Source organism: Triticum dicoccoides, chromosome 5A, assembly GCF_002162155.2.
Source record: "Triticum dicoccoides isolate Atlit2015 ecotype Zavitan chromosome 5A, WEW_v2.0, whole genome shotgun sequence".
Taxonomy (NCBI): Eukaryota; Viridiplantae; Streptophyta; class Magnoliopsida; order Poales; family Poaceae; genus Triticum; species Triticum dicoccoides.
In genome coordinates, this window is record NC_041388.1 from 402,790,134 (window position 1) to 402,802,836 (window position 12,703).

General features: G+C 46.6%; 1 protein-coding gene across 1 annotated transcript; it reads right to left on the reverse strand.

The window, feature by feature from the left end:
* Positions 1 to 902: 902 nt before the first annotated feature.
* On the reverse strand, positions 903 to 5,667 carry LOC119299604 (probable protein phosphatase 2C 69). The gene is made up of 9 exons (XM_037576790.1): positions 5,479 to 5,667; positions 4,818 to 4,989; positions 4,226 to 4,379; positions 4,098 to 4,161; positions 3,426 to 3,533; positions 3,091 to 3,216; positions 2,748 to 3,007; positions 1,418 to 1,620; positions 903 to 1,266 (listed from the first exon to the last, which is right to left on the reverse strand). The coding sequence occupies exons 1-9, from the start codon at positions 5,665 to 5,667 to the stop codon at positions 1,262 to 1,264; spliced, it is 1,281 nt and encodes a 426-aa protein (XP_037432687.1). The 3' UTR covers positions 903 to 1,261.
* Positions 5,668 to 12,703: the final 7,036 nt, after the last annotated feature.

Below are 12,703 nucleotides of genomic sequence, written 5' to 3' on the forward strand. Positions count from 1 at the left end.
AAAAAGGAAAACCAAGCAAAATTCGAAACCTAGAAAGAACCCACAAAAAAAGAAAAGAAAAGGTGCTCCCGCGGCTTTGCTCGGCGTGCGACATCATGCCGGCGGTTGGGCAGACCACACGGCTGGCCCTCGCGCACCCGCCGTAAGGCCCTTCCGCGTATTTGCTCGGCGTGCGACATTATTGGTTTGAGAGATCTGCTAGCTAGGCCTTATAATCCTTAAAAAGTCATGCTCTAAAATTGTTTTGTTTATCTTTGACTGCACAGTCATCTCAGCCCTCCTCACCTGATTCCACTCCAGCCCTTCTTTTCTCGAGTGACAACCAACGCTTCCTTACAGCATCTCTAGCCCTATTTAGGTCATCAAAGTTGGCTTGGAGCAAAATTTGCAACACCAAAATGTTCATCACAAACAGTTGTCCTAAAATTGATGCCCTAAAATTAGGGCTCCCCGTGGAGCAACATTGTGATGTAAAACACGTGTTTTCTTCTGGTTTTATGTGGTCCCAGATGCTCTAAAGTTTGTTACAGTCACCCAAGTATTTTGCAACTGCACTATTCTTCGAGTATTTTCTTTTGCATATAGGGCACCTATTGAAGCAGCGATTTTGCTCCCTCATGATGTAAAAAGTGGTTATGCCCTATTTTTGGGCAACTGTTGAGGATGCTCTTACACCTGTTAACCGCCACCTAGACGTCTCCCTACCCGCGTCTACCGCCAGTCACAAGACCACATCACACCACATCATGTATAAAACCATCGGCCATTTCCTCGCATGTGGCATCTCTTCCGTCATCACTCATCAGATGTTAAAACTACTTCACATTCACATTCAATACTTCTAGAACAAAAAGTATATCTTATCAATCGATTTCAGAAGAAAAGGAAATGCACAGATAAGCTTAAAGCATTCAAACAATCACCAAACTTTTTCTTTTTCTCAACCACCGTCATTCAACTCATCTACAAAAAGAATATTAGTGATCCTTTAGACACCTGTACAGTCAAGCTAAAATTCTAACGACTATGCTTTTCTCATTTGAAAAGGGTGCCCTTTCCCATGTTGGTCCGACTGATCAATGAAATTCCAACCTAACTTGTCAAGAATACTTTGTACTGCTTGACTAGAGTGGTCAATGTACAAAAAAAAAATGTGGTCAACTGACTAACGTTCCTGGTAAAGAAAACAAAAGGAATGTCTATCAAAGAATGGTTTCAGCAATTAGGCCTGCTCCGCGTGACTGAAGGCATCTGCGGTCGACTAATCTGAAAAACAAATAGAACCAAAGAGCAAATTAGCAGGTTACAAAATAGCTGTCAATATCTACTAGTGATAAAAACAGTGTATATTTCTTCGAGAAAAGGCACTGCATATAGTTTAGATAACCAAGATAGCTGATGAGATCGTTAATCGTACCTATTGGACGCCGTTTACCCTCCATTGCTTTCTTCTTTTCATGGCAGCTTTGGCAGAGGAAAGGACCTTGCCAACCTTGCATTTTTTCGTGTTGCAGCGGGTTAGCATGTATGGAAATCCCCTGACCAGATTTCAGTCTAAACTGGCAGATCGCACAGCTGGAGGGTTCAAACATGTTCCGAAGTGCGTATCCTGTACTAAGCCTGCAAGGAACAAGCAAAACAGAAAGCAACATTATTATAATATGAAAAACTATTGGTGCTTGTTACAAGCAAGACGTATTCACATTACAGCATGGAGTATCAGTTTAGTGAAATGCTTAGAATCGTCTCGTAAACTTGAGCAAAGAAAATGCTAACTTCTATAACCCAATAAGAATTTAACTATCAACTGTAGTTGCTAGTGCATTCCTGTTTATCTCAGAGCTGCACTGCATTGAAGTCAGTCTGAAACTGCAGCTGCATAACTAAACAAGTAACCATCCCATCTAATATATGCATTCTGAATTTTAGTCATCTATCGAACACTTTTAGCTTCACTGCTAAGCTAGCAAGAGTAATTGATACTACGCTATGCCACTCATACACATCAACCATGTCTTTCTGACTTGATCGAGGACATCAATATGTAGATGACCAGAGAAAAGAAGAGGGTCCAATGTGGTGGAGATTGGAAAAGGAAACAGCAGACAAGTTGAGGATTAAAATGAAACTATGCGATGGAACATAAATGGGCTGCATGGCTGACACCATCAATCAGCAGTGCCAACTCATCTGCTGCTTCCAATAATTCATTTCCTACTATTAGCAGACAGCAATATCAGCTTGTTGCCCATATGAGACAATCAAATACAGGATATAGGTAACTGGAGAAGCTACAAATCCAAGACTAATAAGCCTAAGTTGAACGAATGTCTCTTTCAGTGGCATCTAGTATGTTACAGATCTACAGTGCTATATTGATGCTTTTAAGGCCGTCAAATCGAGAAAACTCAGGCCATCAGAATCACCAGACAAAAATGATGACTAATTAAAATATGATTTACCTGAGCATTTGGTTAATTTCAAGTTGGTGTATATACTAGTGTACATGTCTGGCAACACAATGGACAATCCTAATGCTCTATAATGGAATATTTATGTCCTTTTCTCTTAGAACTGTTATGGAGCTCCTATCTAGTACTCCCTCTGTTCCAAATTACTCGTCGCAGAAATGGATGTATCTAGAACTAAAATACATCTAGATACATTCATACCTGCGACAAGTAATTTAGAACGGAGGGAGTACCTCAAGTGAAAAAAGGCCTAGAATATTGGTTAACAGAACATACCTTCTTGAAAGCATGGCAGACCCGTCCTCAAATATTTCTTCCACCACATCCGGCTCAGCATATTCTCTATCTATTTTAAAAGATGCATCTGAATTTTTTCGGCGGAACATGTTATTCTTCAGATCAACACGGAACATATTATTGAGTACGGTTTTCCCCTGCCACTTTGCTGGAGGACTAGGAGCTAGTTTTTCTGGGGGTAGTATGTCCACCACGATGCAGGTAGTATCATCTCTTAGTCCTCGAGGTAGGGTTGCTTCCTTCAGATAAGAAAATATATCACGAAATGAGGGGCCAGAAGTTTGAGTCTATTAACCAATGGAAATGATTGTAAATTAGTTACATTAACAATTCGATTGGCAGCTATATCGGATGGATATCCACGAGAACATTCAAGAGCCATTTCAAAAGTCAAATCATCCCATACACCATCGCTTGCAATGATAATTCTGCCTCCAGCATTGGATAGCTGCAACAAAAATGCAATAGAAAAATCAAAATAGTGTCACAGCGAACTACACTCTGCAGTGGTGAGACGTAGAAGCAGATCACACCATGAATTACAGATGTTGTGGAATATTATTGAAGAGGTCATCTAAAAGTAAATCTGATGATAAGTAGGAACCCAAACAAAAACATTTGAAAATAAAAAAGAAATATGTGGTGCAGTGAGCGAACCTTCACTTGCTTCACGTGAGGAACAGGGATGATGCATTCACCAACATCCATATCCCCAATTGATCTAGATAGGCACAAACCACCTGGCCAGCATCTTAAAGGACCAACCTGAAAATGTACATGATAAATTTCAATGACAGAAATGATTATAGCAAGCAAAACAAATAGTGACCAGATTATCCAATAAAAGAGTAGATCAAACAAACATAAGAATTGAGTTAGACATTGATGATACAATGGATGTAAGATGAACATTCTCTAAATTAAACAAACTTGGAATACAAACTCGGTAGAGGTTTACACGCAACCAAAGTATTCAATATTCATCAATGCCCACGGAAAATACAGAGAGGGAACAACAACAAGAGTTGTTAAATAAAATCTGCAGGGCGCAGCCAAAAATAGGAATTACCTAATGGCTGAAAAAATCAGCAGCACAAGAAATTTAGTCCCATTATATCATAAGCTAAGACATTGTTTGGTAGGCACTTAATTTAACAGTGATGTCAGGTGCAAGTAGGACACAACATATTTGAGAATTATTAAGAAACAGATGGTTAGCAGGTTACTACAGAAAATGAGAACTATCAGATTGGTAACATGTAACACCATGCATCCACACCGCACATCCCAACTCAAGAGCACAACGTATTAAAAGTAAAAGAGACGAACCTCTGGACCACCAACAACATTCAGTTTTCCAACCTTGCTTCCCCATGCAGTTACACGTTCCACCCTGTAAAACGAACAGGTCATAAACTGCACAATTCTCAACAAATTACCTCAAAGGCAGAACTTACTCATCTCGGTTGGAGTCAAAGCGATGATCAGCTGACAAATGGTATAGTGAACCATCAGCTGACTCTAGTATGCAGCGCGAATCACCAACTGATGCTACTGTTACAACCCACTCGTCTATTATCACAAATGTCACAGTTGTACCAGAACTTTCAGCTGAAACGGCAAAAAGACTGTTTCAGAAGATAAAAGAGAGCCATCACTCGAGGTGTTAAGAAAGACAAATTAAACAAAAGCACGATTGTCTCAACCACGCGGCCTAGCACTACAATTAACTGAAGAACATATCTGATGGTGTAATATCTAATCAACCAACTAGAATGACTATGAATGGTTCATACAACTTTACTTCGTCCTTGACAACAAACAAACTGCAAAGTCCCTGCTTGGAATACATGAATTCCACAGGATGACAGGAATAGTTCGATTGCCATAAGGATCAGGAACATTTCCAAGTTCACAAGATGGCCTAAATAAACAGTAACAGCATGCGCACTAACGAACAGTCATATGAAAAACTACAGTGTATACCTATTTCCTAAAGGAACTGGAAACTTTACATGAACAAGGTAAACAAGGATAGGCCTGATTTACCTGCGGCTTGCAAATCCTTATCTGTCTTGACAAATGCTGCAACGAGTGAACGTGGAAGCACTGCAAGCCACTCATCCCTGGTCAAACCTGAAGGGGTAGCACGCAGGACATTGTTGAGCAGATTGTTCTTTGCGTATATGGCCGCTCCAGATCCATGGTGGCCATCAAACAGCTATAAACATGACACAGTGAGTCAGTGATCAATCAACAGAAACACACCACCCAGATTAAAAAATGACCAGCCAAGCCACTAAATAAATCAAATGATGGCGCCAGTCAACCCGACAATAAGATTAAGACACGAGATCATTTGGATCAAAGGTAATATTTCCTAGTGGTGTGTTTTTTACTACGAGTAAGTTTTCATACGTAGCAGGATCCAAACACTCTTGGTCATGAACTAGCAGCCTACGTGCAGACGACCAACAAATATTCTGAACCCTACCAAAAAGGCATGGCAGCTCTGCTGCCAAACGCGACAGAGAAAAACATGCTGGGTGTCAATCATGTACAGGAGACTGGAGGAGTGGCCTCCATGTCGCACAATTCTGGGCGGGTATTCTAGAACCTTCTATTTTTCCGGGTATTCTAGAACCTTCTCGACTCTCGAGAGACAGGCATGGGCATGGGCAGGGGAAGGGGGCGCGGGGCAATGCAGTACCGCGAAGACGGAGAAGGAGGTGGAGGGGTCGCCGGCGACGCGCTGGCCAGCGTCGGCGAGGAGCAGCGTGACGTCCTCGCCCTTGCGGCTGCGGCTGGCCTCCCCGCAGAGCACGTCCGGGCGCTCCATCCGCTCGCTCGTGACCTCCCGCCGCAGCAGCACGCCGAGCGGCACCGCCGCCATCGCCATGGCGCCGCCGCACCGATCGCCTGCCTCCCCCCCAAACCCTCCTCCTCCCAGGAAGAGCGCTCAATCCAACGGCTCGCCCCCCACGCTTCGCCCCCGTAACGGAAAGAGGGAGGGAGGGAGGACAAAATCCACGCGGAATGCCGCCGCTGGTGGGCCGCGCGCGCGCGATCGTGGGCGCCACGCGGAAGGGGGCGATCGAGGGAGGGAGGGAAGGGAGGGAAGAGGGGCACGAATGCTTTGCGATTTTATCGGGTGCGGAAACGCGCAGTGCGGTTATGATTTGACTCGTGCCAGCTCTGTTTTGTTTCCGTTCCGTTAGTTTCTGCTCTGGTGCGTCCCTCTCTTGTTCCGGGCCAGGTGGGGCTTGGAGGATGCGTGCGTGGACGGGTGGGGCCGGGGGGTCTGAGAACCCGAGAGGCGGCCGGCCCGGCCGGCCGGGCGCTGTCGCTTGCTCGGCCTCGATCGGACGGGGTGGTGCGGGTCTTTGACGGGGTCAGGTGAAGGTGCACGTGCGGAGCGGCGCCGGCGAGAGGGAGGTGGTGGTCAGCGTGGCCGGCGAAAGGACCTCAACTGTTTTCTCGTTCTTATTATTGGAAACGCTTTACCATCACCAGAAACGGATCCATCACCTCCCCTGCATGACACGCGTTCAAGTAAGGCCCGCACATCATCCTTCGCAGACGCGTTTTTGTAACAGGTGCTATGCTTCTAAAACATATATGATGTTGCAATGGTCTTCGATGGGTCTATGTTTTACGACAAAACCTCTTTTACAAAAATTTTATGCAACAAGACCTCAGTTGTCAAAAGAATGCAACAAACAGTTGTTGCAAAAAAAAAACTGCAAGAAAACCTGTGTTGCAAAAATAATTCTGCAATAAAACCCGTGTCGCAATGATGGAGGCGTGCTCCACCGCTCGATGCGGCAGATTTGAAAGGACCAGCCGACGGGTTCAACGGTTCAGATTTTTTTTTTACTTTTGACAAATCATCAACACTCCGGTTTTGAATCTTTTTGTCTCCCAAAGACAGTTTCTTTAGTAACAACGTGCTTATTCAATTCTCAAAATGTCGACGGATACAAACGTGAGCTGCTGGTTCATCGACCCACATCTAAATAAGCTGCCATCTTGTAAATTTTTTTTGAATAATAACAAAGTTTTATTAATTACAAATAACGGTTACATCGTCTATAAGGAGAAATACAATCTCATCCAAGGGCTCCTCAAACCAATCTTTTGTCGCTGAAAGTTTCGCTAACCTAACAAGTTCATAGGCACCGTATTCGCTTCCTTATTACAATATTCAAAACTAGTAAGAAAAAATTTACAAGCCAAAAAATAACAGTCATTGTATGAGTGACTTCCATATTATCCGAATTAATAACAAGGCGATTGTAGCCCGCTTGATGTGCAAGAGATAGGCCAAATCCTAGAGCAAACGCCTTTGTTTTGCCCTCGTGCGAACTCACATTTAAGGTTTCCGTGCCTCTCTCCTATGGTTCTTGGACCATGTTGGCACGGCCGATCCCGGTCCTTGCCGGCAGGAAGGCTCCATTTTTAGGTGCTTTTTTTAGTTTTGTTAGGGTTTGTGACATGCTCAAGAAGACGAGGTGATGGCGGCTTCTTGAAGATCGGATAAGGTCCTCCCTGCCCAGTCCTCATCTTGGTGATGGTTCAAGCATTGTCGAAAAGCGTGTGGAGGTCTGACTCCGACGGATCTCGTGGGATCCGGCCGGCATTCGTCTTCGGTGGATCGACTAGATATGGTCTTCGTTCTTCAACGTCTATGTGTTTGCAGGTTGGATCCTTTCGATCTACGTTTCTCTTCATTGGCGACGTTTGCTGTTCTAGTGTGCTGGTCCTATGGGGACTTAGCACAACGATTTCCCGACTGTCTACTACAACAATGTTTGTCCGGCTCCAAAGAGGGAGGGGTGATGACGGCGGCGCGTCCTCGGCTCGCTTCACTGCTTGTAGTCGTCGCTAGGTGGTCTATGAATTTGGATGCAAATTTTATTTCTAATGTTCTTTGTACTATCTTAATAGTTGATGAGTAGATCAGAAGTTTCTCGCAAAAATAATAATCTTCGAGCCAACGCTGCACAAAAAAAGGACAGATGTGAATCTTAATCACCGTTGGTTATTTACTATGGCCTTATTTTTATATTTTTTAGAGAAGGAGGATCATCCCCGACCACTGTATTTGGGTAATGTATGCAGCCATTTTATTTATTATTCATCAATGACCTCACAAAGAAATACAACAATAAGTCTAAAGCCACCGTCTATGCGACAACTGTCGCTACTCCTATCCAGCTGATGAAGAAATGTTGATAGTCCGGGCCTAATACTACATACCTCGCTGGCAAGCCTAACATTTAAGACCTGAGGCCCCAACCAAGCCACTTGTCGGGCATGGGCACACACCGGTCCGGCGCGCTCTCAGATGCCGCCGCCGCCAACTGCCACCACTTCATCTTCAGATCTGTACTGACGCATCATCCTTGTCCAGTCTAGTTGCCGTCAACGCCACCACGGCGCCCAACGGCACCGTCACCCTGTGTGCGAACTGCTGAGCACGTCGCGGTCGCTGCCGGTACACCTCAGCACCATGCCGCCAAGTACCACCAGCCGACACAACTTGAAGTCTCTGAAAGATCTGTCGTGCGTAGCACCTGCCGACCAGGCATGACAAAGCGTAGCACCTGTCGGTCAGGCATGACTTGACATCTCCAGTAAAGCTCCGTGCAAGGCGAAGCCGCTCCACCTCCTGCCTCTGACCACCAGCACTGCTCCACAAACGATGCACCAAAAAGAGAAACGCCACCGCAGTGCCGCCATTGTCCGATCTGGAAGACCAGATCCTAGGGTGTCCTCCAGAGCAGTATGAGTGGGTCGACATAAGTCACACAACGATGCCTTCATCAAGGTAACGACGTAGATCGCCGCCGTCGGTTCAGTTTTCACTGGCAACTATGTCTCCCTGACTCGCAGCCAGTACTGGATCACGGATCCGGAGATCCGGACACCCAGCCTCAGGACGACCACCTGTGACGGAAGAGATGGGCACCACCGACGGTCGCATCAGTCAGAACAGATCTAACCGGAGATGCCGCCGATGAGACCACCAGGCCCTCCATGCCGCTGCCGCCGATCTAAAGGCAGTTTGCACGCCACCGCAGCCTAGCTGGCCGCCGCCGCCGGCCGCAGCTGCCGCCCAAAAAGGCCGGCCGCTGCGCCCGCAACCATGCCGCCGTCCGAGGCTGGGCCGCCCGACGCGCCTAGCCGCCGTCGTCCGAGGACAGGCCGGCCATCCGCCACCTGCCGCACCCATCCATCGCGCCGCAGAACCCAGATCAGCCGTGCCACCACATGCCTAGGGGTCCCGCCCCAACCCGAAGACGCGTGAGAGAGGAGATCCCCCGCTACCGCCGTCGCCCCCCGGGCTTAGCCCGACGGCATTCCCCGGCGGCGGCGGAGGGAGTTCTTGGCGACCGCGGCTAAGTTTCTGGGAGTCGCCCTAGGGGGAGAGCGACGCGAGCGGGTTTTTCTAAAAAAATAGGGTACCTTTTAAAATTAGGAAAGAATTTTACTTCCCTGACCTATGCACGAACTAAAGATGCATACGGTCATTTTAGTATAAGTACCAAGATAAACATAATTCATAGAATTTTTTACTATGGCCTTATGGCTAGCTCGGTTTTGAAAGATTCGAATGAGAGTGAGGAAGCCCACGATTAACATCTAGGCCATGGAGAATGCCGCGAGGCGACTATCGCTTGCACGCTCCAGACGCGTGTCCCATGCTGCGTTGCTGCGTTGCGTACCGTATGAGGAGTTTATGGTTTTGTTAATTGCTACCGATCAGCGATCACATCCGACTGATGATTATTCGGGGACGCTTTTTGCAAAGCTCTATTGAATGCACAATTAAGCCTTTTTGTGAATATAAATGAACAGTTAAGCCTTGTTATTGAATGGCCGTAGAAGGTTTGGACGAGGGGCCACTGAAGGCTCGAAGCCGACCACTAGCTTCCTGTTGAAAGACCAAGAGATCATGCAATTTTCTTTGTGCGTTTTCTGTGAGAAATCTTTAGGTCACGGAGAATATGATAGTCTCTAGTGATGTTCAATCATTTTTCATTTTTATTTGAAAACTTTTCTTTTGCCATCTGCGTGTAATATTGTGAACTACCCGGAACTTCTGACAACCCCCACCTACCGAACCTACAAGCTGCGCTGAAACTTCGGTCATGCATGCGCGCGGTGACTTTGGGTTGGGCGCATGTTCTTTCCCTTCCCACTTATCCCTTTACGGTAGAACTATATTACCTTTTCGTCACCTCCTCAAACAAAGGTTAGATCCAAAACTAAAAGAGCTTTACTTGTCGAGTTCTTACATTTGTGGAGATGGCTACTCATGGGGGGAAAGGCTTCCTGAGGGCGAAAGTGCCCTTCTCAGCTCAAGCTCACATGAGATCGGGTGAACAGTAAAATTCGATTAAGAAAACAAATTCCAAAAATTAGGAAAAAAATATTGTGACACGCTTTGACAAATGTTTTCAATGCTATTTTCATCATGAAATGACATTTGTGGAAGTCGTGACAAAAAAAATCTCAAAGTTTTTTTTGGAGTGCTGTTTTTTCACGACTTATATGAATGTCATTCTATGATTGAATTTTGCAAGAATATAAGACATTTGTGAAATGTTGCCACATTTTTTTTCAAAAGTGTTTGATTTTTTTTTAGATTTTACTGTTCACCCGAGCTTATATGAGCTCGAGCTCAGTTAATCCACGTCCTCCTGAGGGAGAATACTCTGATGAGTATCAAGGATACATTCGGGTGAAGATTCCTCCAAAGATATCAAACCCTGGTCAGGACTTGGGGAAGAACTCTCTCTCTCACTCTCTGATATTTGGAATCAAGGATTTATCCATGTATATCTTGTGTTGCAACTTGTGTGTCAATTTTGTGCTAGTTTTTCTTGTGTTCCTTCTCATTCCCCACAGGTTCTTCCTCAAATTCTCACCAATTCGTGAAGATGGGTCCGCCGATATGGTTTTCCCTGTGTCAATAGGGTTGGTATTGCACGCAACATGCTCTAGCCAAAGTTATATAGATTCATCGTAAGTAGCCTTTCACCTTTCCCACCGCATGTATGATATCATTATGGCCATAAACTCATTTCTCTGGACATCAAGTAATAGTGACGCTGACACATTCTTGTTCAGCAGTAGGTCCCCAAAGACCAAGGAACCTTCAGTATCTAATCACGAAGCCTTTGTCACACCATCTCCAGTCCTGAAATTCTCCGTATTCCAGGCAACAGTGGACATCGAAGGGGGTGTGACGAATACTTCTAGAGTCAGATTATTATTTTTCGAAATGGAGGCAAAAGATTTGCCTCATCGATTAATTAAGCAGAAAAAATTGCCCAGTTAATTAACAAAAAGCCGGACGAAAACCGATACAAATCCACATGTGGACTATTCACATAACATGCAACCCCATAACCACACGATCAACCCGACAACCAAACCCAACACGCAACGACCATCAACCCTAACACTATTACATCGCAAAGAAGACCCCAACGAGAGTACCTCGCTGAAGACCACGGTCATCACCAGAATCCACTGAGTCATCAAACTGCTGCGGACGCCTTTCCTCTGGTGCCACTCTTCTTTGCTTTGCTTATGAGAGCCTTCTCCACAATCGTCTTGTCAGATCCAGGGCTAGCCCTCTCCAAACGTTTGAGCAAACTATGAATCTCAATCTGAAAGGGAATATCATCAACCTTGTCGCGCACAGACGCCTCTTGCCTCACGGCCACATGCGAGTCGGTGACCGCAACGCTGGAACCTCCACGGTCCACAAAGGCGAGCGGCTGGCTGGGTGCTGAAGGATCGGGCGCCAACATACTGACTGCCTCAACATCATCAGCCACAGGTACCACCGACACAATGGGCTCAGGCGCCACCGACACAATGGACTCAGGCGCCTCCAGTTGCTCACATGACAAAGGTGAATCATGTCCCTCACACGAGGTCATTGGCGCGTCGACCTCCATATGCTCCACAGACAGAGACGAAGCAGGTCTCACACATAGCTGCTGAAGCTCAGGCATGATCTGCAGCACAGGGGTACGACCCCGGCGATGGCCTCACCCTCAGCAGTAGCCGACACAAGGGGCAAAGACACTGGCGAAGAACTGACCCCAATACAAGGGGAGAAACAACCGAAGAGCTCCGTCCCCTTGTCTCCAATGGAACCAACACTAGGAACGACAGGAGGCCACGGCGTCGGAGCAGTCGACAACATAGTAGACACAAGGGAGAGCTTGGTTAGAGCAGCCTCTGCCCGCTCTAGAAAGCTCCCAACTGTTGGGGAACGTAGTAATTTCAAAAAATTTCCTACGCACACACAAGATCATGGTGATGCATAGCAATGAGAGGGGGAGAGTGTGATCTACGTACCCTTGTAGATCGACAACGGAAGCGTTAACTTGGTTGATGTAGTCGTACGTCTCCACGGCCCGACCGATCAAGCACCAAAACTACGGCACCTCCGAGTTCTAGCACACGTTCAGCTCGATGACAATCCCCGGACTCTGATCCAGCAAAGTGTCGGGGAAGAGTTCCGTCAGCACGACGGCGTGGTGACGATCTTGATGTACTACCGTCGCAGGGCTTCACCTAAGCACCGCTACAATATTATCGAGGACTATGGTGGAAGGGGGCACCGCACACGGCTAAGAATATGATCACGTGGATCAACTTGTGTGTCAAGGGGTGCCCCCTGCCCCCGTATATAAAGGATCAAGGGGAGGAGGCCAGCCGGCCTCTATGGCGCACCAAGGAGGAGTCCTCCTCCTAGTAGGAGTAGGACTCCTACTAGGAGGGGGAAAGAAGTGGGGAGGGAGAAGGAAAGGGGGGCGCCGCCCCCCCCCTCTCCTAGTCCAATTCGGACCAGGGGGGAGGAGGCGTGCGGCCCACCTTTGGCTGCCCCTCTCTCTCTCTCCACTAAGGCC

What these genes read in the sequence shown, in the direction of transcription:
- LOC119299604 (XM_037576790.1), bottom strand. Translation starts at nt 5,667, where the DNA reads ATGGCGATGGCGGCGGTGCCGCTCGGCGTGCTGCTGCGGCGGGAGGTC. An exon ending in CCTCCTTCTCCGTCTTCGCG is followed by an intron (nt 4,990 to 5,478) that starts GTACTGCATTGC and finishes TCATGTTTATAG; the next exon opens with CTGTTTGATGGCCACCATGG. An exon ending in CTGCCAATCGAATTGTTAAT is followed by an intron (nt 3,008 to 3,090) that starts GTAACTAATTTA and finishes TCTTATCTGAAG; the next exon opens with GAAGCAACCCTACCTCGAGG.